General features: G+C 35.8%; 1 protein-coding gene across 4 annotated transcripts in view; it reads left to right on the top strand.

Moving 5' to 3' along the window:
- Positions 1-14,420: 14,420 nt before the first annotated feature.
- SLC1A3 (solute carrier family 1 member 3) overlaps positions 14,421-25,279 on the top strand; it is a gene marked incomplete at both ends in the record, with an annotated part of 61,826 nt that continues 50,967 nt past the window's right edge. For all 4 annotated transcript variants that reach the window (XM_080363038.1, XM_080363039.1, XM_080363037.1 and 1 more), the window contains one exon: positions 14,421-14,601. In XM_080363038.1, coding sequence (XP_080219164.1) covers positions 14,421-14,601 — 181 coding nt within the window. The remainder of the gene's footprint in view (positions 14,602-25,279) is intronic.

The raw sequence follows: 25,279 nt of genomic DNA, 5'->3' as shown, positions 1-25,279 counted from the left end.
TTAACGTCTGCAAGACTCTTGTTCAAATATACTGATGGCCCAAAATAGTGTAAAAAAACATTTTAAAACCATATGATCAAGTCAGTTTAACAGAATAAGCTGCAGTGGCAGTAAAAGAGAACAAATAGCACATGAAGGTGATCTCAAGGTGCTTATCCTTTGAGAATCCCTTTTAATACTTTTCTGTCATAAATCCATCAGTCCAGAAGTTTTATGCTTGCATACTTGCTGATCAGTTGTGTTGTTTACTCAGAATTTCTGTGGTTCAAAATCAGTACAAGCACTGACTTTCACATATAGGAGTACAGAAAAAAAACCAGGAAATTATTTCACATATATAGGTAGAAATGGAGAAAGCATCATTGAAAAAGGGGAGGCTCTTTTTTCTTGTTCGTTTAGGAAAGGCCAGGCTATTTGTGATCAAATTCAGGGAGAGAAAGATATTATTAAGATAGCAAGGTATAGGCAGGAGGTAGACTACTAGGGTCTGGCTGCTCTCATTAATTCCAAGTAAAACTGTGTCTGCTTTCTCTGCCCTGTGGTAGAACTAACATTCCTGTCCAAGGAGTGAAAGCTTCAAAGCTCTTAGCATGACAAGAGTAGTTTTTAGATTAACACATTCAGCTTACTTAAATATCAAAGCCTAGGTTTAGAATCACAACATTCATACTCTATGGCAGCATCCAGATTTCACTGAGTATTTCTCTCACTCAAGAGCTATTCAATCTTGGTAATGGTAAAGAGGGACAAGTAAAGATGTAGAACCCTCAGCATTTAGCCAGTTTCAGGAGCAGAAGCAGATTTTTGACAAGAAAAATGATAGCCACTTTTATTTTTATTTTCAAAATCATATGCAAGATCCTGTTTCACTAAGTATTAAGCATATAAACTGAAAGGTCATGTCCATGTTCAGAAAAGTATACTTTTCTAGTGACAACAATTTTCCAAAGAATCTGTGACTGTCAGCTGCCTAATAAGATTGTGTTCACCTCTGCTTTTTGCACTCCTGCTTGTTCTCTGCTTCTGACAAACACACACATCAACAACCACAGCCTGTCAATCCTGGTTTATAGCACACCAGCCCGTTTGATGTAGCTTTTCATTGGGTCTTCCACCTCAGCTGTCTCTTTGGAATGCAGTTCCTGTTGGATCATAAAGGAGAATCTGCCCATTCCTTCATTTACCACCTTTTTAAAAAATGAAATCTATGTCATTAAAATGTTCTACTATTATCATAGCAAACACTGACATTATCTTGTCTGTAACAAAATAAAAACCACAAACAAACAAAAAAAATCACTTGCCATTTACAGACATTGTAGTATATTAAATAATGAATAAACAGAACTATACATATTATCAACTGTTCACAGGTTTCTGAAAGATACATTGAATTTGTTTTATGCATGACACCAAAGCTGGTTTTGAAATTAAGTTTGTCCAAAAGGTATTTCAAAAATTAAATTAATGACATCTGAGAACTATTAGGACTAAGACTTTGACATGAAAACATTTAGTGTTGTAGTCAGGGACTGATACACAAATAAGCAATGTTAAAACAGCAGAAAAATAGTGCTGTGAGTGTCAGTACACACAATATACGCTTGAGCATGGTCCCTTGTTTCCCTGGCAATATTTGCTTATCTTATGCTAGTGAGACCATCAAAGACCAGACCTCTTCTGAAGAGTCATGTTCCCTCAACTCTGCTCACATTTCTACTCCCAGCTGCACACTATTTTAGCCTTACCTGGCTTTGATGCTTGTTGAATCCTGTTGTGATTTGGTTCAAGTTACAAAGCAATAAGGAGTTTTGAAATAGGAAAGTTCCTAAACAATTTGTAGATTACTTTGTAGACCAGGTTACATTCAAGTAATCTCACTTGCTGGTCAAGGATTCATTCAAAAGCTATAAGTACAATATTACAAATTTTGCAGGCTCATAAAAGGCAAATATAGATGTCAGAAAATTCTTCTCTTCTGTGGACTGTTACTAGCAAGTAATGTGATCAGATAGCCACCTACAGAATATTCATGAGGGTAATGGTCTTTTTTGAAGATCTTTTTTTAAGAAAAATCAGTAGCTATCGGTGGATAGCTTAACATGCCATCTCAGATTGAAGAAGATCTTCTGAACAAGATAAAAATCAGCTACTAAACAGAATTTTCACAAGATTGTCCACAGTAACACCTTTTCAAAATATCTAGCTTTCAACAGAGTCAAAGATACTGACTTATACTCATGCCAACTAAAATCGTAAGCTTTTATCCACAAGGGATCTTAAACATTACAGTGTAGGAAGAGGTTGATTCATCTATACTAGGAAGAACGGACAGTTTCCTCTGTTTTTCATGATGCATAAAAATTACCTCAAAACCTTTAAACTCTTATGGTTAATTTAGCATCTGGTGGAAGTCACTAGAATAATTTCTCTAATTTTACACTTTAAAAGGAAAAGCTCATACAATGTAAATAATATATATATAAATAGTTTAAATAGTTTCAGTAGTTAGCCCCCCTGGTTGAATGTGTCTCACGTCTTCTTGTTCAGAAACTTGTCAATATAGTGGCAAATATGAACAACTTACACTGAATTTTCAGACTGAGCATGATTATTTGGACAGAATTACACTTACGTGGTTGGTTCATACAACATTTTCACTGTAAAGAACAAAAGTTGCATCATATCTAGAATACCACTGCAAATATTCTGCAGTAAGTTGAGACTGCATTTTACTATTTGATTTTAACCAATTTATGAAGAAATTTGATGCTGCTTCTCTTTTCCAGAAGTTACTCTAAAGTCATTATTTTATTATAGCAGCTGTTCTAGAAGTCACTGTTTTATTAAAGTCAATCTGCTATAACCTGCTACAGGTTTTAAGGTTCAAACCTGAAAAAAACAAAACAAAACAAAACAAAATAAACAAACAACAACAAAACAAACAAACAAAAACCTCAAACAAACAACGAAAAAAACCAACCAAGAAACACACATTTCACTATGATTTTAATAGCACTTTCACAATTCTATTTCACAAAATATCAACTGAAGCAGAACTCGTTTTGCCATGTTGGGCCCTTTTTGTGGCAATAATATTTAATTACATATGTTACGTGACCTAAAACCTAACGGATGTAACTCTGTTTTCAAGAATGATGTACTATGTCAAAATCTACCTTTCTGTTTTACAGACAACTTTACTAGGCTAGCTAAGAAGTTTAAATGTTGTTCTTCTGAGTGAAAGATTCTGAAGTGCTACAAGTGGCTATTTCATTTTTTTCAAATTTAAAAATAACTTAATAAAACATTACTGCTGTTGCTTATAATGTCTGTAGTGAATAAAATCAAAAAATATGAAAAAAAACCTGATAATTTGTGTTCATTTTGCTATTCTCTTATGTACCAAAATACGCTATAACATTTATAGTTACAAATAGTATCTTCAAAATAACAGCTGGGGTTCTATTTTACAGATATACTGTACACATTTGTACTCTTACTTACAAACTAGTTTTATGTATGCATGTATGTTTATTTTCAAAGACCATGAGCATGTCAAGGAAACCAAAGAAATATAACATGCTATAAAACCAGTTTTCTCTATAGACCCATAAGAACGAAAGTGTACATCTTAAAAACCAAACCAAACCAAACCAAACTAAACCAAACCGAACTGAACCGAACCAAACCAAACCGAACCGAACCGAACCGAACCAAACCAAACCAAACCAAACCAAACCAAACCAAACCAAACCAAACCAAAACAAAACAAAACAAAACAAAACAAAGCAAAACAAAACAGACAGACAGACTGTAATAAAAAGTAACCTGCAGCCTGAAGATTGCTATGCATCCTGGTTTCTGAGACCGCAGCTAGAAGTGATGTATGAGGGGCTTGGACTAAAAATCTACATTTTTAATGTAATCCAAGAGAAGTTCTCTGGTAGGCAGAGAACTGCACTTTCTGGATCACTACTCCCACATCTTAGAGAGCAGTGAGTTATATGTGGAAGATGGGACTCATTCTTACAGATGGTTCCTGGAGTTTCTGGCAATGCAAATGAAATAGATTCAGGGTTATGCTTCATATCTATTTAAATTATATTTAAATTACAATTTTGTAGTATGTTATGTCTTATCAAAATGTTTACAGAGAAAGCATTAAATACACACAACCTACATAAGCAATCACACCAGTGAAACTAGCAGAAAGTGAAATTAGTAGAATTTCACACTTTTTTGAACTATATTTAGTGTACCCTTAGGTATCAGAAGAAAAAAGGAATTAAGCTGTTCAAACATGGCTAATAAATGGGAGAAATGAAAAAAAAAAAAAAAATCTGTGGCAAACATATTTGATTTTCATGGTATTCATATAGGTCCATCAAAGTAAAATATTATTCCTTTGGTTCAAACAAGTTTTCAACTGTTCTACCTACATTGTGTTTTGAATCACCAAATCACTGGAATTCTCTCTTAAAATAACTTACCAGGAACCTGATCAAAGAATTACATGCTTTCATATTCCTAGGCTTAGAGGAAGTCAAGAATAGCAAATACTTTTCAAGTAGTATTCAGAAAATACTACATTAGGGATACTTCAACGGAGATGATACGTTCTCATAGTTGATGTGCTTTTAACATTTAGGTTAAACTGAAATTCCTGGCTAATTCTACAAAGAATTTGATGGTAATTTTACAAAATCAATGAATCATCAGGAAATTAATATCAAAGCACAGCTGACTGGGTTTCTATTCAGGACTTCTGAATCACTGCTCATTGAGCAAAGCAATCATTGGACAATGGGGGTTTTGCCTGAGCAAAATGTGAGTCAGGAGACCTGGACTCCCATTGTCTTCACTGGGAGTTTTGCCTGCATATGGAGTGATCTGGGACTTCTGGTGAATGGGAGCCATTCATGGAGTGGCTAAGTAAAGCACCCAATACATCACCATTTTGAAGTTAACACTAGGTGGTAGACATAACTGGAAGAAATACAGACATTTTTGGAGCCATGTGAAAGACTTGTATAAAGCGGCATTTCAAATGTATTGTCTCTTATTTCCCCCTATTTGGCCTGAACGTGTTTTGTTTTGAAAGGTATCTGGCGATTCACTCCAACATTCCCTTTGGTTTAACAAATTAATTAAATTAATTTCCTTTCTACATGAGTCTGTAGGCGGAAGAGACAACCCACTTTGCAGGGGAAGAGCTGACATCCTTGCAACTGAAAACAGAAATCCGTTCCACTGTCCATACCCTCTATCATTGTTTATTTGGAGGAGGAAGGGATTTCTAACTAACCAGTTCTCAGTGTGCTGCTGTCTACACACACATCCACTGATCTATAGAGGCATTCCAGTTGTATGTTCGTGATACACTCCTCCATGCACATGCCACTAACCTAAAGGTGAAAAAGGAGTTAAAGTTGAGTAAATAAAAAGAACAAAATAGCAGGGCAAGAAAGGCTGCAGGGCAAGAAAGGCTACAGGGCATAAAGAACATGAGACAACAAAGAGAAAAGGAGTATTACAGACTACACACAGAAGAAGCATAATATGAGGGATGGTTTGGAATAGGTGTCTAAGAGAAAAAGAGGGCCAAGCTCTAAGCTTCCCTCAGAATTTAGATTCACTGATACAAATGAAAACTAAACCTGTCCTTAATAATTTGACTCTAAGGAAAGTAGTGATGGGCTAAGGAGTAGAAAGGGAGATAGATTTAACGGAAGTAAAGAAGGAAGGAGAGTAATGAATCTGCAAAAACATGGGGAGTAATTATTCTACTAAGGAAAAGAGGACAAGAGTGTGAGGTAGCTCTCTCTTGGGATAGAAATTCAGAAGGGAGACGAAGATATGGAGCAAATAAGTGCATGAAAAAGCAAACCTGATATGTATTGTATAGTGAATCTATAAATGTAGGATAGGATACTATACTATGGCTGAAATATGTAATTTACATCTTTCTTTTAACAATTTCTGGTCTGAATGAAAAAACTGCTGTATGTGTTATTTCTACGAGTGCATTTATAATGTATGTCAGAAGAGCTTTCACTGTATTCCAAATAAGTCTACATAAAAACAATGTACAGTGTATCAATCATTTGTGTTGCTACAGAAAAGACAGTTTTAAAATGTGTACTCGACATATTTTTGTTAATATTTCTGAATTTTTAAATTTCTGAATTTCTTTTGTACAACAGTAATATTCATATCCTCTCAAACACTGAGTGAAGAACCTAGTCCTTCTGAACAGAACAAATTAACCTAATATATCACACAAGTGATATGTCATCTTTTTTTTTTGAAATTTACTTGTTCACCCTCCTATCTATCAATTTTTCTATAGATCTGAGGACAGGCATTTGGTCACTTTTCAAGTAGAACAGTGAGTAATAAATATTAATAGGCTCTTTCTAGCGTCTTTTAAGTAAAGTGTAGATTACCAATGAGCTCTGTGGGCCCTGGATCCCAACAGAGAATGGAATTTCAGAATTAAAAACATAGTGAGAAAATAAATGCTGACCATCATACAGGCTGAGTGTCTAGATGCCAGGGATACTATGAAATAGTATTTGAGATGTTCCATAATATATTAGGCAGAGGTCATCCAGAAGAACCTAATGACTTTAAATCATCTCAGCCTATGGGGACTGGAATGATAGAAGCAAAGAAGACTTTCTGCCATTCTGTTTTCCAAACCTGATGCTGCTTTTTCGCTTGCTGAAAATTTGCATGTTTTCTCAGAGCCTGTTTCTTTCTCACAATAAACAATGCAAAGCCCTCCTGCCAAAAAAATGTCCAAATGCTAAACTGTTGCTATTATAGTCATTATTATAAAAGCAACTTTGAGCTGTGGGTTTTTAAATTATAATTATTTTTACAAAAGATTTTTATGTGTCTTGATTGCAGTAATTATGATTCCATAGTATTAAATGTGTATTTAAAACGTCATGTTAGTTTACTGGTCCAAATAAATGAGTTTCCTTAAATGAACTTCATACAAAGGAGTGGTTTTCTTTATATTTGTCTTATTTGCTATGCTAGCAACACACTATGATACATTAAACAGCTGATAAACCATTGTTTCTTTACAAAAATAACTACAGACAAAGATGTCAAAAGAAGCACAATGTTTTATTTGAAAAGTCTTTCATGCAGATAATACCAGATTCTAATTTGGAAATGCACATTTCTCCTTGGTGTTCATTCTCACCTATCTGCCCTTGCTTTGTTTAAGGAGATCATGTCAAAAAAATAAAGCAATGAAAAAGCAAAAAGGAATCTGAAACCATGTCTGTTTTACAGGCTACCACATTAGTAGTGATAAGCCTGTGCCCTGTATAAAGAACATCCAGTATAAAGAGCATCACAGAATCCAAGAAATGGGCTTCTTCAACAACCGGTCTGATAGGGAATAAAGACAGAAAACAGTTCAGCCAGTGGGACACCCACCAATGGTCCCAAAACAGTACCTATGTGAAATTATTACTCTATTGCTACTGTGACCAGCACGAACTGGAGGTCACGATCTAAAGCACCCATGACAACCAGAACTTCCCCAGGAGACTCTCAGTAGCTCAGCAGATTCACAAGTTACTGAAGTTTACAACTGATCAGAAAAAAAGGTTTTTTTGTTGTTTTTTTTTATTAGTTGGTGGTTTTGTGGGGGTTTTTTGTGGTGGTGGTGGTGGTGGTGGTGGTGGTTTTGTGATTGTTTTGTTTTGCTTGGCTTTGTTTTGTTTTGTTTTGTTTTGTTTTTTTAAAAAAGGATCAGGAACAGGAAACAGAGGGGGACCTGAGAGAAAAGGAGTAGCAAGTTTCTGGCTCCAATGCCACACTCTTTTGTAACTAGCCACAATGCTGTATTAACTTTTCAAACGAGCCTGTCTGACCCTCGGCGCCCATTTAACTGGTTGCCACTAGCTAGGGGAAAGCCAGTGAGGCTGCACTATGCAGCAGTTTGGATATGAAATGCTATCAGCTATCAATGCCATCCGAGTAGATTTCTTACAACGACACAACCCCATCCAATCTCCCATCCTTCCCAGACAACCTTGCCTATTCTTCGGTGAGAATTGCTCCATTGTACATACAGACATTCACATTCTTGATAAGACAGTCAGGGGAAAAGTTCATGAGGCACATCCTCTGCTGGTATAACTTCAGTTCCCTTCCCCCTTCTCCCAGGAGTGAGTGGGTGATCTGACTCCCTGTGTTGAAAGGAAACAAGGTTGTCTATTCAGCTGCAGTCAGACATACTGTATGTGTTAAGGCCCAGACAGCCTATGATGCTGAATGGAGATACTAGAGGTTCATGTTTCTCTGCTGGGAATTTTCACAGAGAAGAAAAGGAATGCCTCGTTTTTGTTGTACAACTTCCGACTGACAACTGACAGAGCTCAAAAGCATAGAATCGCAATTATTCTCATGGCACAAGACCTCAAAATGCAGGGAAAAAAAAAGACCAAGAGGATTTGTTGGCTGTTTTGAGTGAGCAGTGTTAAGACTGTAATGGGACACTAAATAGATATGCAGAAATAGATCACTGAAAATCTGAGTCCTTCGGATTAGCTTGGCCATTACTATTAATAATTTTGCCTAATCTCAGGCAAAAGACTTAGCTTTTGGGGTTTTTTTTTAATAGAATAGTAGCATTCTATAATAATCTAGAATAATCTTTTAGAATATAATTTTTATTCATAACTGAGCCAATTATTTGCAAGGCATAAATGATAAACTCAATTTCAGCACAACCAGTTGGGAAATTTCCTGTTAAAAGTGACCAAATGCAACATGCTTTGATGCATGTAAGAAGATTTTTTTTAGGGGACACAAAACCAGATCATACAGTCAAAGCAAAAATGGGCGTTTGGGCCAAAACCAAGTTAAAAACTAATCCAAAATAATACTCCTGCAGTGCTTACACCACAAATGTCACATCCTCAGTACCAACTATGGACCTACAGATCTTTTCCTGCAGGTCTTCATATTTGCTAACAGAACATAGCTTATGTCTTTTTCGATGAGTGTAGAACACATATAAGTGTATAAATTGCAGTACAGTGTCTCCTCCCACTGTCTTCAATAAAACATTGTCTTAATTTCCATTGTATCAGACCTTAATAAAAAATAAAGTATATTTTTCATATTTGGCTGTCCCAAACTGAGGTATTTGTCAAATGGCACTGTGATAAAAAGAGCTGAAAATAAACAAACACCAAGCCTCAACTTCTTATACTCATTTTATCATGTTCAAGAAAGCAACCACCAATCTCAAGGAAAAAAAAAGCCACATTCACTAACTTGTGTGGACTAAATTTGGCCTTTTAGAGACTCAGTTTCCTCATTGGTGGAGCAAGGTACAATGGTAATTAACAGTTCTACGCTGGATTTGGCCTTGCAAGGGGATAATACATATTCTTATTTTGTCCAAATTAATTGAAGACGGGGGACATACTGTCATACTGCTTACCATGAATAAACATATTCTTTCACAACAATTATATTCCAATTTTGCCATTGTGGTTTCAACAGTACTTCACTGAGATTCCACCTAGAACCCCAAAACTTCAAAGATTCAGCCAGTATTATTTTATAGTGCTGATTCATTAACGTGAAGATGGGCTTACTTTAAATGTTAAAACACTTATTTCAGCTGACATCCATGCACTCCCATGCTAGATTTATTACTATCTGGAAAATGAAATGGTTGTACAATTTCTTGCTTAATTTCCACTTGTTACATTTGCTACAACTGACCTCCCTGTGTTTTCATTTGATAGCTCTAGTCAGCTGAAAATAACAATACTTTGTGTTTGAACAGCAGCTTCCACTCTAATACCTTTGCTTATTTTACAAAGGCCCTCAGATACTTTGCGGACATGCAAAGTACATTTAGTGACTGACTTTGTTACCCACAACCAAACAGGGCTTGAGTTTACCATGATGTGTGATTTCAGGTGGCTGAACCTATAATGCCTGTGAGGATGAGGTTCAAGTTAAAACCAGTCCTTACCTTACACTTTCATTTCCCTGCTTTTCAAGCCACCTCGTCAAAGTAGGGCTGAAAATGAAACTCAAAGCACAAATTAGAGTGCTGAGCACAGTGAGCACAGACAGGCTCGTCAAGGTCTTAGGTCATTGCTTGTTGATTTAATATCAAAACAAAACAAAACACAACCCTGAAGCAGGTGGAAATTATTTTGTCAATGTAAAATCAGTGGTAACAGTAATGACTGCTGCTCTATGCTACTCTTTCAAACATAAGAATGCTTTTGTGTATTCTTAGTGTTGGCTGATAGAATCTAAAGCCTACAATATTTCTAGTAACCTTCAAGTTGCTCTTCCTTGAAACCAACAATAATACTGAAAATTATGGATAGAGGCATTTTAGAAGCATTTTTAATTTATCCTAGTCCTAGTATTAAATACTTAATACTAAATCTGTTAAAACTGTTGTATATTTTAAAGGAAAGTTCAGTGCATTGTAATTTCAAGTGTTGTATGGTGACACTGTAGTATGAACAGTGACTCATTTATTGCTATCCAGGCACATCTAAAATACACGTTTATTATAACATAAAGGATAATACTCTTTATATAATATAGTTACCTTATATCACAATCAAAGTCAAAATCAGTAAAAGAAAGGGGTATTAGGAGAGAAAGGAGGGAGTAAAAAAGATAGAAAGAAAATTTTGAACAAGAACATATAATCAAAAAGCTCTTAATACTCAGTTTTTCTAAGCACCGTGTAATAATGCCTGTTGTCCACTGAAAGCTAAAACAGAAGTATGACTGCTAAGTTGTACAACTGCTCATTGTCTATTTTGTCTCACCAAACAGCTAATACTCTCACAAGATTATCCTCGTTTCTTGTATACTCCATTATTAATGAAAGTGTTAAATGATGATATACTTTTGGATCACCTCATTTGGGGCCTGACCGCTCTCCCATTAAGACAACTGGAAGATTACTATTCACAATAAAAGAGGGCAGAAAAGTCCTTATCTGGGAGGTTTCACAGAAAGCATGCCGTACTCCAAAAAGAAAGATCAAACAAGCAGATCACTAAAGGCCAAAGGTCACTTAAGAGGTCAGTTCCCATTTCCAGGAAAAATAGTGAAAGTATTTTAAAACTGCACCATGAAAAATAAGAATGAGATAGACTTTTGTTCAGGTATGAGAAAATACAGCATGTGTTTCTATCATTGCAACACAAGTTGTCAACATTTCTTCTTGCTTTTTAAAGCAAGTTAATAACTTGATTTAGATGCTTACTCTCTTTCTTATGTTAGATAACTAAGATCAAGATTCCACAGTACACAGTTCCATCTCTAACCTACATTAATTATGAGTAAGTTTGCATTATACTGAAAGATAATTTTTCTCTAAATTATCCATCATTATCTGAAGCACATTTAAAGTAGAAAACACTTAAGCAAAATCATTACTGTGACTGTGCGGAGGTAACACAACTCATAATTTTATTTCGTGTCTATTTTTTGTGTGTCTAAGACATAAGATTATTTCTGTACACTTCAAATAGCTTTCCAGGGGAAAAAAAAAATATAGAAGCCATATAATCTATAAACCAACTTCTTAAATTATATGTTTAGGATGAATTTATATAACTTTCCATTTACAGTATGTGTTTATCTTGTAAGAAAATACAGTTTAAAATCTCATTAAAGATGCACTGAAATATAATTATTAAATATTTTAAGCAGACTTTACCAATATTTCAAGTGAAAGTCTTTCTCTAAAAAGCGAAACAAGGTCTTTGTGAATTCCCCTGCCTCTACTCTGCAAACATCTTTTCAATAGTACAAACTTTTAAAAGCTAAAAAAAACTGAAGGCCACTTATTTCCCAAAAGTGGATGTTTCATGCTTTTCCCTTCATCATTCATTCCATGCTATTGAAACAGGCTGAATGGGGCTTAGTACCAGTGAACTTAAATTGCTAAACAAGAGGCAAGTCTCATCATGTGTTTTGAATATCTACAAGAAACATGCAAAGAATTACAGCTCATTATGTTTTTCTCTATTCTTGATAATGCTCCAGTTGCTTCTGAAAGATATGTGTGGTTCCCCACCCTGGGAAGAGTAGATCATGAGTAACTGTCTTTAAGAAACAGAAAATAAGTGATGACTTCACACTCTCTTGTTAGAAGAAACTAACATGGTTTACATATTTTACCACATATTTTTAAAAGCACATGGATGTTGTGCAATATTATGCAATTATGTTTAGGCTTTTCAGATTTCCAGTCTGGACAATGTAATGAAGAGGTGCCCCAGCCTCCCCTGCTCTGTGTGTGTGTGTGTGTGTGTGTGTGTGTGTGTGTGTATCTTTAAATTCTGCCTGAGTTCTGATTTTGCATTTCTAACGAAGCTGAACTGACAGAGCGTGAAAGTGGTCTAAAAGGAAAAACAAAGAAAGTGACCCAGCTTTCACTGTGCCAAGACTAGTCAATATTCCAGCAGCTCAGCTTTCCCCTCTCTTCTGATGTGTTTCTGTTTTTTTCAGAGCGGGGCTGACAGTCTCCTCCCCTTTCCTTAAGTTACTGCCATAGTAAGTTGCTGTATTCCGGAGCACATGCGGATTGTCAGTTTTCTTTCTCCCGCTCGCTCATCTTTGCAGTTCTGTTTTATTAGCTGGGAAAACCCCCACCTGATCTACCACCACCGTGTTCTTAGGGCACTGAAGATCTGAAAAGGTGAGCCGATCGTTTCGTTTGGTGGGTTTTGAGTAAGAAGTCTGAATTTTTCACTCTCTGCCTTTGTATGTTACTTAATGCAATGATCCTTTTAGCTGTATCCTTGTCTTTTCTTGATCTTAATGTAAGTCATAACGGCCAGATTAGCTGCACTAATCATTTTGGCAAGAAAAAACACTGTGAACGGTGGGTTTTTTTTCTTTTTTTCAAAATTAGTTGTTCTGAAAAAAATCCTGCATGCACACAGTAATCATGTCCAAGCTAAAATACTTACTAATCTAAATATCTAGCTCAGTCTCAGAATGTTTCCATTTTGTAAAGAAGCAAAGCAAATAGCATTCTGTTAGAATTGTGAGAGAATATTGCACTGGAGTGTCAATCTTGAAACATGGTAGAAGCAGCGATCAAATCCCATCAAAAGAAATTTGTTACAACATGCTATCTCCTCTGAAACATGCTGTTTGAAAATCCTGTGAATTTATATTCTAAGTGCTTTCTTTAAAAAGGTATCTAGGAACTAGATTTATTGAAAGTAAGGTATTAGAGTTGGACTGTAAATGTGTGTAGATGAAGAGAGATTTCAGTTGAAGCAACTAACTGTCCATTTATTAATTTCTCATTTCTTCATAAAAACATGCCTGTGTATTAACTAAGTCTTCAGAAAACTGGATTTTCAGAGAATACCCTTGCGCAGGCTCCATTATCAAATAAATGAATACCAAGCAGCCACCAAAAAAAAAAAAATCATCTTAAAAGGAAAAATGTTGACTTAATGAAGGATTTTTAATATTAAGACATTTTGAGTTTGAGTCAGTGTGTGATTTCTTAAAATCAGATTATATCCCCATAATTGCTGCCAGGCCAAGCTAAGCGTTATTTTGCAATGTGAACTTGTATTACAGTCTGAAGTGACAAGCTAAGTGGGATATAACTTCTGATGTTTTACAGATGTGCTCTGAATAGTTTATACACTTCAAAGATGAATGTTATCAACATAAAACTGTCAAAGGCATATCTTCTAAATATCAGTTGGGGGATAAATAAACTATTCCTGCTGTGGTTTGCCATGTGAAAAAGAGTATTTCATCCAATGCATTGAACCATTTAAAAAGATCTGAAATGCAGAACATTTCAAATGTACCAGTTCAAGCAAAATATTTCTCTCCAGTGGGAAATGTGAAGGTGAGCTAGAATTCTTTTCAGATAATATGGGCCTGCTAAACAGATAAAAATGAAGCCTGACAGTTTTAAACATTATAGCACCTTAGGCTTCCACAATTTTTCCTGATTTTACACTAGTATATCTCTAGCAACTGGAAAAAAAAAAAAAAAATTATTCATGGGTTTTACAGCATGACAGCAACTCAGATTAATTTCTGCAGACACATGACACGTATCTGATCGGTTGATATAATCCTCACCTCAAATAATTCTTTAGCAGTCATTGATGTGATGTATCAAAAACTGCAGTTAACAACTTAGATCCTACAAATAATACAAGTTTTACTGAAACATGAAGAATATTTGCTTCCATGTAAACATATGGCTAGTCATTTCTTTAAAATCTTATTGCGATATTTGAAATTTCTTGTCTTGCAGGTTTCACCAGCACCTCCCACGGCAAAGAGCCTTCCGCTTTTCAGAGGGGATATTGACAGAAGTTAATTGTAAAAGAAAACCTCCTGTAAAATAGATGACTAAAGGTAACGGAGAAGATCCAAAAACTGGAAGTAGGATGGAACGCATTCAACAAGGAGTCCGGAAACGTACACTTTTGGCAAAAAAAAAAGTGCAGAGCATAACAAAGGATGATGTTAAAAGTTATTTATTGAGGAATGCCTTTGTGCTCTTCACCGTTGTTGCTGTGATTCTTGGTGAGTAATTTGTTCAATAGGATCTCCAGTGCATTTGACAATGACAATTTGCCTGGGCAATTTGCATTACAAATGAGATCCCAAATTCTTCTGCAGTGATAAGAATGTTCTGGCTTGGAGATTTTTGGCTTTGACAGCTGCATGTTGAAGTTTAGGGAAGACACATTTACATTATTCTAGTAGTGTGAAGGATCATTTTAATGAAGAAATTCAACTGTTTTATGGTTTCGCCTCTTAAAGAATTAGATAAAAAACTGAATTGAACGCTTTCAATGAAAACTTTGTCTACCAAAGCCAGTTGCAGCAAAATGTTCAGGATGTAACTTTTATTTACCTAATCTATATATACACACATCTTAAAAACAAATAAACAAACAAAAACCAAATAAAATCCCACCTTGCAATGACAATCAGAAGTCCACAATGAATGAAGTGAAATTTCTAGGCAAAGGTATATATTAGAGCCTCAGTCTTTTCAGTTTTCCCTTGATAAATGCAAAACAATCAAACTTAAGTACAAGCTTACGCTCTCTCAGTCACTCACAATCTTCCACATGCATCTTTCAGATGGAATTGGGGCAACAATAGCAATGTTACTTATTCAAATGACCACAAGATAACACCTGACTAAATGCCTTTTTAGAGTATATGGAGAGGAATCCAGAACATCAAACAGCATTTAGATTTGGAATGCACCAAAATGCAAATTTGAAATACTGCTACACATTTTGAATTTACATTAGAAAGCGAATCTTCTGAGAAAAACATCCAATTTTTAAAATAAATTTGCCTTTATATGTTTAAGTGTTCACTTTTGGTAATTTTCCTTTAACTACAGCTTTTCTAAATGACACCATATGTTTCATGAAATACCATTCTTTAGAGCCTGAGCAGGAACAGTATGTCTTTACTGAACTACTTTAATTTTTATTTTCTAATTAATTTAAAATATGAAACTGCAAATCTGCTCATTAAAATCCAAATGTTAACACTTAAAAATAAGGGTGCATATCCTACACCTATGTAGGCCCTAATGTCCTTGATAATGCTGTTCCATATAAATCGTCATGCTATTTTTCTACAGCTTTTTTAGGAATTCGTATTTTAGGGCTTTACCATTATTGTTGCTTGATACAATATCTGCAGGGTTATTTTACATTAATTTCAGGTTTGATGGTCTTTTTCTGGGAGAAAATTAGACAATTATATTAATGCACATATTGTTTAAAATAATACTTTGTTGCTATAACAGAAATACCAGCCTCTCATGTTTATCAACAGTATTTGATCACAAGTACTTTTAATTCCTAAATATGTATATGTTCAATGCAAAAAGCCCATTAATATCAGCGATAAAAAACTAAGGGGTTTTACCTACAATGGTCAGGAAAGGCAGAACAAATTAAGCAAGTCTTGAAACACTATCCAGCCTCGAAGGAATGCAATTCTTAGATTGTCTCCTGTCTATACTGCACAAGACCTGTGTGCTCTTGCAATTTTTTCACTGTCATCTACCTCCACTGTGACTCCTATAAATTTGGCAATGTGAGAACAGACATGCGGGTTGGACAAGTGTTTTTACGGTTTTGCATGTTCCAATTAGCTTTAGATGACTGGGGACAAATGTCTGCCCACAGCTCCACTACCACCTACAGCAACCAGTAAGGCTGGAACACAAGTTGGAGAACTAATGAAAATGTGCAGCTGCCAGCTGCTCCAATTCCATGTATGAACCTATAGACATATCTGGCCTAACACATGGAAAAAAGTCTTCACATTACAATGATGGAATACTCCAAAGTTTTCTCAGATTCCTTATTTGTGGTGTAACTGTACAGTACATATGTATGATTAGAACAGTGAGGTCCCAGCTCATAAAAGGTAAGACACTGTGTTTTTGAGAGTTTTGTGCTGTTGTGGGGAAATTCAGAAGGAGGAAACAGTTGGTTAGAGTTTGGAAAAAAGTCACTGGTTGAACTCCATCTGTCTAGTTTGGCAAAGACTAAATTGTTATAATCTCTCAGTTGTTTTGTGATCTGTGGAAAATCAGATGGTGGGCTTAATCCCTTTTCTAGCAGACAGTAATCAACATTGTGAAATTAACCCACTAATTAGCACTGCTGGCTGTCTCATCAGAGATGCTTGGATGTGAGTGTAGGGGGAAACCAAACTATACTCAGGTCAGGGTTGAATCATTTACAAGAACTGAGTCTTCATGGTCTCTGTAATCTAGACAGATGACAATAGTTTTTAAGGCTGACACTACAGCAATTTTCATAAAGAGTAAATTCAGGAAACACAAAATTTTAGCTTTAAAGAGAGCAACATTTCTTCAGAAACATTTGTTTCAGGCCTCTTTTGTTAAGGGACTGACATGAAAAATCCTATTTAATAGAGCATTTCAATTTTCCTTGCTGAGCAGGATGGGTGCTGCTAGAGGTTAAGTGGATAGGATCATATGTCTTAATCCAGTCTCAGGACTGTAGTTTATAAAAGACACTTGAGTTTATGTCTGTCTAAACATGCATTTTGTTTTGCAGTGAATAGCTGCAACATGCATTTGTTTGCGTTGCATACTGATACTTTGCAGAGTAGAGATTTTCTGGCATTCATATAACAAGGAGAAATACAGACACCATAACTTCTGCTGTTGCTCTGATTCTGAACTGAATTCTAACCTGAATTCACTAGCTGCTATAATACAAGTTCAATTGATCATTAAAAACCTAATGATGAAGTTATAATTCATGTTGAGAATTACTTAGTACTGTTCTCTATTTCCCAAAAACCTCTTGAAACATCCTTCTGACTTCACATTCTGCATAGGTAGTATCTGTCTAGCACATCATCATTATCATTCTTGTTGCTGTTTTTAGCAAAATTTTAACTGCTGTTAAGCCCTCTGACAAACTTTGAGAAAAGCGTGGTCAGTGAGTTATGATGCAGTTTTTCAGATTCTTCTAGTATACCAAGAAACGTTAAACAAGTTCTCAGCATTGGATCTTGGCAGAGCCAATGAATGAGAACAATTATGTGAGGTGAATTTGAAAAGCTGACCACTGCTAAATTCAGAGTGTCATGATGACCAGGAGCAATTTAAGGTAGGCTAGAGGTCATGGTGGCTCATGCAAAATCTGCAGGAAGTCTTAAGAACTTTGAAGTGCTAGCCAAATTACTGGCAAAATCTCAGGCAGTGCCCTCTCTCCCACGCTACTTAGCTCCATCATCCTGCCCTCAAAATGCCTTCCTTTCAGATACTCTTCCTTCAGTAGACTGTCTTGATTCTCTGCTACTTACCTCCCATTTTCCAAAAATGCCACAGAAGCCCAGACTTTACTCTGGCAGGGCTTCTAAATGCCAAGGAATCTCCTGTGGATTCTCAACTTGTACAGAAGGAAAGACTGAGACACACAGAGCTGCTCAGCAGACATCCTGAGAAGCTGTTCACAGAGAAATATTGTTTTAATTGGGGGAGTTAGTGAAGTAGAGGAAGGTTGTGGAGCAAGTACTATGAAAATAAGTTTCTGCATATATATGAAACCTTTATAGCTGCAAATCATTAGCTAAAATCCCCTTTACAGTGCTGAAGCTACATGCTGCAGTTATCCCCTGGGACATTAAAGCAGGACGGAGATGGATCCAGTTCTGATTTCTGTCTACCTGACCACCGAAGGGCACATAAGACTGGTTGTGTCATGAAACCAAATCTTCTGTAATTGCAGGCAATAGATGTGAAACGTAGACAGGCCCATACAACATCTGTTTTACAACAGCACGCATCATATATAAGATCCCAAAACTTTCCAACATCTTTATAAAAAAACTTGTTAAAAGTACAGAAAGAAGACAGGAGATATGAAGGTATTGCCAATGTCCCTACATCCCCAAAAAAAGCAAAGAGTCGAATAAAGCCTGCAGATGATCCTTCATTATAAGGAACATAAAAACCACACAAAACCCAAAAAATATTCAAACAGTGCAAAGCTGTGCAGAGTAGCAGATTCTCTTATTTCAACACACTTCTGCTCTGAACATTAGTTTAAAAGGAGTCCTAAGAGGCACAAGTCTGTAATATACAGGTAGAGAGAATCTTGGATAACATCTACTCTTGTGTGTTGAAGTGACACCTTTTCTGCTACTGGCAGGCCCTTCGTATCCACAGAAGGCTGAGGCTGACATACCCAGGGAAGGGTGTTTGACCCCATCACACGCTGACAATGAACACGATGACAGTGCCTAAGGCAGCCTTGGTAAAATTTGCATGAGAACAAAGCAAGGACCTATCGATAACTACAGGACAAACAGTTGTAAGAGATGAGTCCTAGGTGAGGGAATACGTTAAAGAGAGAAATGTGACACCAGACAAAAGATTAAGATATATACCAGAAAACCAGGGTATTTTGTGAACAGCTGAGGAAAAGTTAATTCTACTTATGCTGAACTCAGAGGCTTCCTCTGTCCCAATGCTCTCTTAAAGAACCTGCCCAGCACAATTGCTTTCTCACTGAGTGACAAAACCTTCCTAAGTAATATGCTGAAAAAATTAATGAGCAGAACCTTTATTCTTTTGAAGTTAATAAATAGTTATTATTTTGGAAAGAAAACAAACAAACAAAACAAAACAAAAACACAAGAAACCAAACAAACAAAACATAAACAGGCATTACAAGATCCAGAGCAACACTAACTTAAACACTCAAAAGAGATGATCCTTTTCAAAAGGGAGAAAAACTATAGAAATACAAAGAAATTTAATTCTGCTATTGAGTAGCCAGTAATAGAAGTCATATTATGAAATACAAACAGTATGCTCTTTTAGCTGTTACTTCAAAAATAAAATGTTGTTAATCTATTATCACAAACTTAATTTCTTACTGTGCACTCTGGTGTTACTGAAATGAAATGGCACTGGTTGTTGGACTGCCATACATGGCACAGAGTAAGAACAATAAACTTGTCTACTTTGCAAATCACAATTGTGCATTCTAGAGACAGCAGCTGTGTACACATGCACAGTAAAGGTAAAAAATGTGCTATATATAGGCTTATTACCTTCCTATTTCCTCTAAATTGTCAAATCAGTGGAATTGCAAAGTGGTACTCAAAAGTAGTATGCCTGAGTGGTCATAAAACAATCCAGAGAAACATGCATTCACTAAACTCTTCACACAGCTTGTAAAAAGGAAGATGAGATTCTCAAAAGTCTCTCTAGAAATTGAATTTCAATTCATTTATGTAATACCACTTCTTACAAAGCAGATTTCAAGGCTGTCCTGGGTGGAATGCAGGACAGTAACTGAGACATGTAGGATGTTTATATGGTTTCTCAGAGACTTTACAAGAAAATTGTCTGAATGCTAGTATGCTATTGCAATGATGCTATCAAGAGATATGTAACAGAAGAGTTAGTGGATATCTCAAAGGCTGTCAAAGAAAATTTTGTGTTGAGCATCAAAGGGAATTAAAAAGACATTTCAGCAGTAAATGAACTAGTATTAGTGCTTGCCAGTCCTTTACACTTGTTGGTAGGCATGTACTGTAGTCACTAAGGTGACTGCAAAGCAGTACAAAGTCATAAGCTAGGTGCCAATGATTCATATGCTGAGTAAATGTTTAACATTGTTGGATTCTTACTAGCACACCCTAGCTATTGTACAGCTAGAATGAGCTGTCACCTGCACCAGAATGCTTTTTAGTTGGCCACAATGAAGAAATAGCTGAAGACGACATGTTCAGTTGTTTATGAATTCCTGAAACTTTCATTCATGTGGCTTAAATTTCTCACACAGATTCTTGAAATAACCAGGCATCTGAAAGTTTCCAGGGATTTTATGGTACTGAAGAAAAAAATATTTTTATAAAATATTTATATTTTTATGTAAATCAAGATAAAGTGCATTTGTAAAAGTATACCAAAAAATCCAATATTTAAAAGAGGTAAATAAAGAGACTAGATTGTCTGGATGTTAATAAAACTGGCAAAAAAAATGTAACATATAAATGCAGGCATTGTGACAATTTTTAATATAGCAACAATTTCTATATCAGCATCTGAAAGATATTGATTTTTTAATTTTTTCATGCCTTATTAAAAAAAGTATATATTCTCGAACCACCAACTGCATAACACAATCCATGCAGCCACATTAGTTTTATGGTTCTTTAAGACAGCATTGAGATAGAGACAGCCTCTGAATTCAGCATAAATACAATTATTTTCTCCTCAGCTGTCCCCCAAACTGTCTCGATTTTCTTGTATATATCCATACAAAGGAAATCTATTTTGATGATAGATTTTTAAGGCATTTTTTAACAACAGGGGGAAATAATTGGCCCGGTGACCTGTACAACAGTGAAAAGAAAAGCAGTTAAAAAAGGAAAAGAGTAAAAGAAAACCAGAAGGGTAACAGGAGAATCAGGAGGACAACAAAATGTTACTGATACTCATATTTTGTGGTTGTTCTCCCATGTCCTTTCTCTTAGCAGCAGTTAAGTTTACCATTTGAATTCTTATTCAGTTATGAACTTTGAAGAAATGCATTTTCTTCCTTGAAACTTGATGTGTGTGTGAATTTCGTACTGGCATGGATAGAAGATCATAAATGGAAATCAGCCTTAAAGTTACAAAGTGTGTGCATGCTTTTCATCAGGTACTGTAACAAAACTGAAAAATAATTTATTCAAAAAAGTCTATAAAAGATGGGTCTTAAGTGTTAAACATTATTTACACTGAAATACAAGTTGGTCCTTTAAACTGACTCTAGTAAATGCTCTGGTTTTACTATTCACAAGTACTAAATTAAAAAAAAAAAAAAAAAAAAAAAAAAAGAAAAAAAGAAGAAGAAAATTACCTTTGTGTGAGTATATCAGGACCATTAATCAGGGAACTCCTGGGAGTACTAACCAAAAGCAATTGATAGATAAGGCTACTGCATGTATTTTCATGGGTTTTTTTAAATAGTTTTTACTTGGGACACACATGGATGTGCGATCTAGTCCTTCAAAGCCTAAAACATAAGCAAAGGAAGCTGCATGTGGAATCCACATCTCAGAGCTGGTGTCTTTTTAATGCATGAGCAGCAGCTAGGAGACTTGAAAGAGTAAACCCACATGTCCACAAGCTAAGCATATAACTGCCCAAAACTTGCCAGAAGAAAAACAAACAGGTTTGCATTCCTACTCCCACTCTTTTCTGAGTGAGTCAGGACTACACCAGGTATTTTCACCCAGTCAAGAAGCACAAGAGCCCTCACCTTGGGAATTGTTTCAGCAGCACTGGAGGACCTGGCTTGCTCCTTTTACTTTCAAAAGGCAAGTTACAGGAGGATGTAATTCCACCTTTCCTTTCAAAGTTGTGTCATCAAGCAGGAGGAAATGCAAGATTTCTAAAGACAAATATATATGCCAAGAGAACAAAAGGAGGCATGATGTTTTAACCTAATGGCTGAAATACTCATCTACAACAGGGAGCCCCAGGCTGTGAAGTAATTCTTTGGGTAAGAACAGCAACACAGGGCATCCCAAATCCAGGTGATTCTCTGCATGCACTTGTGAGTCATGTTGAGTTTCTAGATTCCCAGGACTCAGCCTGGAATTAGGCAAATAGATGTTTAGGTCATGGCAATTCTGAGGGAAAAAAAAAAAAAAAAAGAACAGCGAGAAGTGAGGGGTCTTCCAAAACAAACAGAGAGGTGCCCATTAACTTTATAGAGTTTCAGAGCTAAGCTTTTTTATCTAGAAGGCCTTTGAAGGTCACAGTTTGGTCTCAAGTACTTACTATGTAACTAAGTACTGTTCCAGGTGCCAAGTTCCCTTCGCCATTTTTGTGACCTTTAAGACAGGGAAATTCTACCATTCTGAATAACACCTAACAGTGAGAAGAGAGGTATCATAACCTATATGGAGGTTACATCTAAATTAATCCTCTATCCTTCAGATGAGTTAACTCACACGAAGTTATGCATGAGGCCTCTTTTTAATCATCTGAAATAAGATGTTTTTGGAAATTCATGTGTTGAGAGAGGCCATTGACCAGCAAAATAAATAGATGGAAGGTTCTAGTTATTAATATTTTCATAATCATATTAAAGTTTTAGGGATGAAGTCACCCAACTAACAAAGCATCCTAACTATCTTTTTAAGAAGATGGCACCATGATTCCATGAATTTCAGCCTGATTTCCTTATCAAAATAATTCACTGAATGCAAAATGCAGCATAAATAAAGGGTTCCAGTAATGCTTACAGCTGATATGGCAAAAGTCCTACATTCTACAACAGGAAATTCAGTATGTCCAGATTGTTTGCATGTGTCACTAAAATATTGGATAAAAAGATTCTTTAAAATCTTTTAACAAAGTCTGCCACGTGAGTTATGTTCCATGACCCAAACTGTTCTGGCATAGGCATATCTTGATTCAACAAAATACTTAAACCTCAGCAGCAAGCATCTTGTTTACACATTTAGGCTATCAGTAATAAGCTAAATTAACAGGTAGTTTTGTAGGAATGAAAAGTTGGGCTAGCTCCGTAGAGATATGAATGCATAATTTGAACATCCCACAAACGATGGAGTAAAACTGCATATCAAGGAAGCCAAGCTTACAATGAACTGTTTTGTAGTGTATTTCTAAGGTGGAATCAAAAACAAAACAAAATAAAACAAAACCAAAACTAAACAAAACAAACAAACAAAAAAACCAAACCAAAACAAAACAAAACAAAGACAACTATCAAGGTCTAACCTTCTAACCTCAGGCTTTCTGTTAAAATACATTGGAAGTTCTTCAGAGAACTCTGTTTTCAGAACATATTTGCACAAATTTCTTGGCACTGGAGGATCTCAGTCTCATTGACTGCAGTTCCTTATTGCTTCTATACTATGGAAAAGACAAAATAATATGGATAAGCAGTTGAAACAGTATTAGAGAAACACAGAATCCAGTGCTGTTATGGACTATGTCAGCTTCCAGTGGAGAAAAAACAGGAAAGAAAGAAATGTGAAGTCAAGAAAGGAACAATGTAAACTTTAAGAGAGCAGTTTTCTTATGTGTTGGGAACTATTCTTTATGGGAGTAAAAACTTAACACCGGTCAAAAAGGTGAAGGAGCAAAGTAAACCCAGGCATGAAACAATCAGTTACTAGGGTAACTTTGTAAAGCACTGAGTAGTACAATAATTCTAAATAATACTTCACAAAACGAAATCTGTCACATATTGTGAGTGTCTGATCTTCTTTATATGTATAGTAAGAGAGATTTCCTGAATTTTGATGTAATTATTTGGGGTTTTTTTTTTTGCATAAAAAGTATTTTTTCTATAGCTCAGAGACTAATAAGAGTACATAAACTAGGAATAGTTTGTCTTTCAGTAAAGTCTTTTGTCTGAGGGTGAAATCAGGAATAATGTCCCCATTCCATAAAGAACAGTCTGCTTCAGTGCGAGCAATGAAAACTCTTTTTCATTCCAAATCCTCTATAAATGCCCTGCTATTTCTTGTCTTATAAATAATAACAAAATAGAAATAGAATATGAGAAATAAATACAGAAACAGAAAAGGAAAATAGGAGAAAAATGAGAAAAAAAGAAAAAAATGAAGGCAGAGAAGCTTTAGTTGGATGAAAAGAGAACAATCTTTTGGACATGTTCTCAAAGGAAGAAAATTACCTCCTAATTGGGGACGAAGGGCAAATGAACCAAATAACAACAGACAGAAGGGAAAAAAATAGTCTAGGGGTGTAACATTGGAGCCAAGAAGTAGCAAAGGACAGACTTCAGAGATTTTTTTAGAAACTTTTTTAGTAGTACTCAGATGCTGTTATATCCTCAGATTTGATATAAGAAGCATCCAGGTTTAGGAAGTACCTCATAAAATTGGGATTTTACTCATTCCTTAGTTACATCAGTTCTTCCCTACAGCCTCAGACTCTCCATTCCAATCCAAGAAGGAGGAGCTGCATCTGCAAGTAAAGACAATGTGCAAGTGCCCAGCCATAGCTGTAAAGGTGTTTCAGGAGTTCAGACACCTCCAGAGTTAGGCAGTAGCAGGCAGAGGTTTTGAGTGTCTTAATTTCGAGCTGCAAACTATGTGCCTATGTATCTACGTTAATCGAGCTCTAAATGTCCGTAAAATACATAAATATCATAAAATGCCTCTGGATCTTTGCAAATTGTAACTTAACAGTGATGTTAACAGTCTGGTCTGGGATTTTTGGAAGGTAATAGCTCTCATTGGATAAAGCACATCTTCAGGTTCAAGAGACAGGTATTCCTGGTGCACAGTGTAGTTCTGTGTCTCTTTAGTACAGCTGAGAGCACCCTGGCACTCCCGTGTCATCTAAGCAAAGGCAATACACTGATTTCTCTTCTGACACAGGCAACAATTCTTTGACATCAATGTAACTACTACTTCACTATACATTTTCTTTCCTCTGAATACATCTCTTTTTATAGCCTTAGAATTCTGTCTAGGTGGACTTGGAGGCTTTTTTGCTGGTATTTTCTGATCTTTCACAGCTTAATTGGGGTAGAAGTTTCAGTTAAATTGCTCGATGTCTGGAAGACTTGGGGAGCCCTAGGGTGCATGTATGCATGCACAATATACTCTGCATTATGTGGGTAATGACTTTAGCACTACAAGAATGTGTCAGGCCTGCCACAAATCAGTATATACTATCCAC

The sequence above is a fragment of the Nesoenas mayeri genome, assembly GCF_963082525.1.
Source record: "Nesoenas mayeri genome assembly, chromosome: Z".
Classification (NCBI taxonomy): Eukaryota; Metazoa; Chordata; class Aves; order Columbiformes; family Columbidae; genus Nesoenas; species Nesoenas mayeri.
The sequence above is the reverse complement of the archived record's forward strand: the minus strand, read 5'-3'. Positions and strand labels throughout refer to the sequence as shown.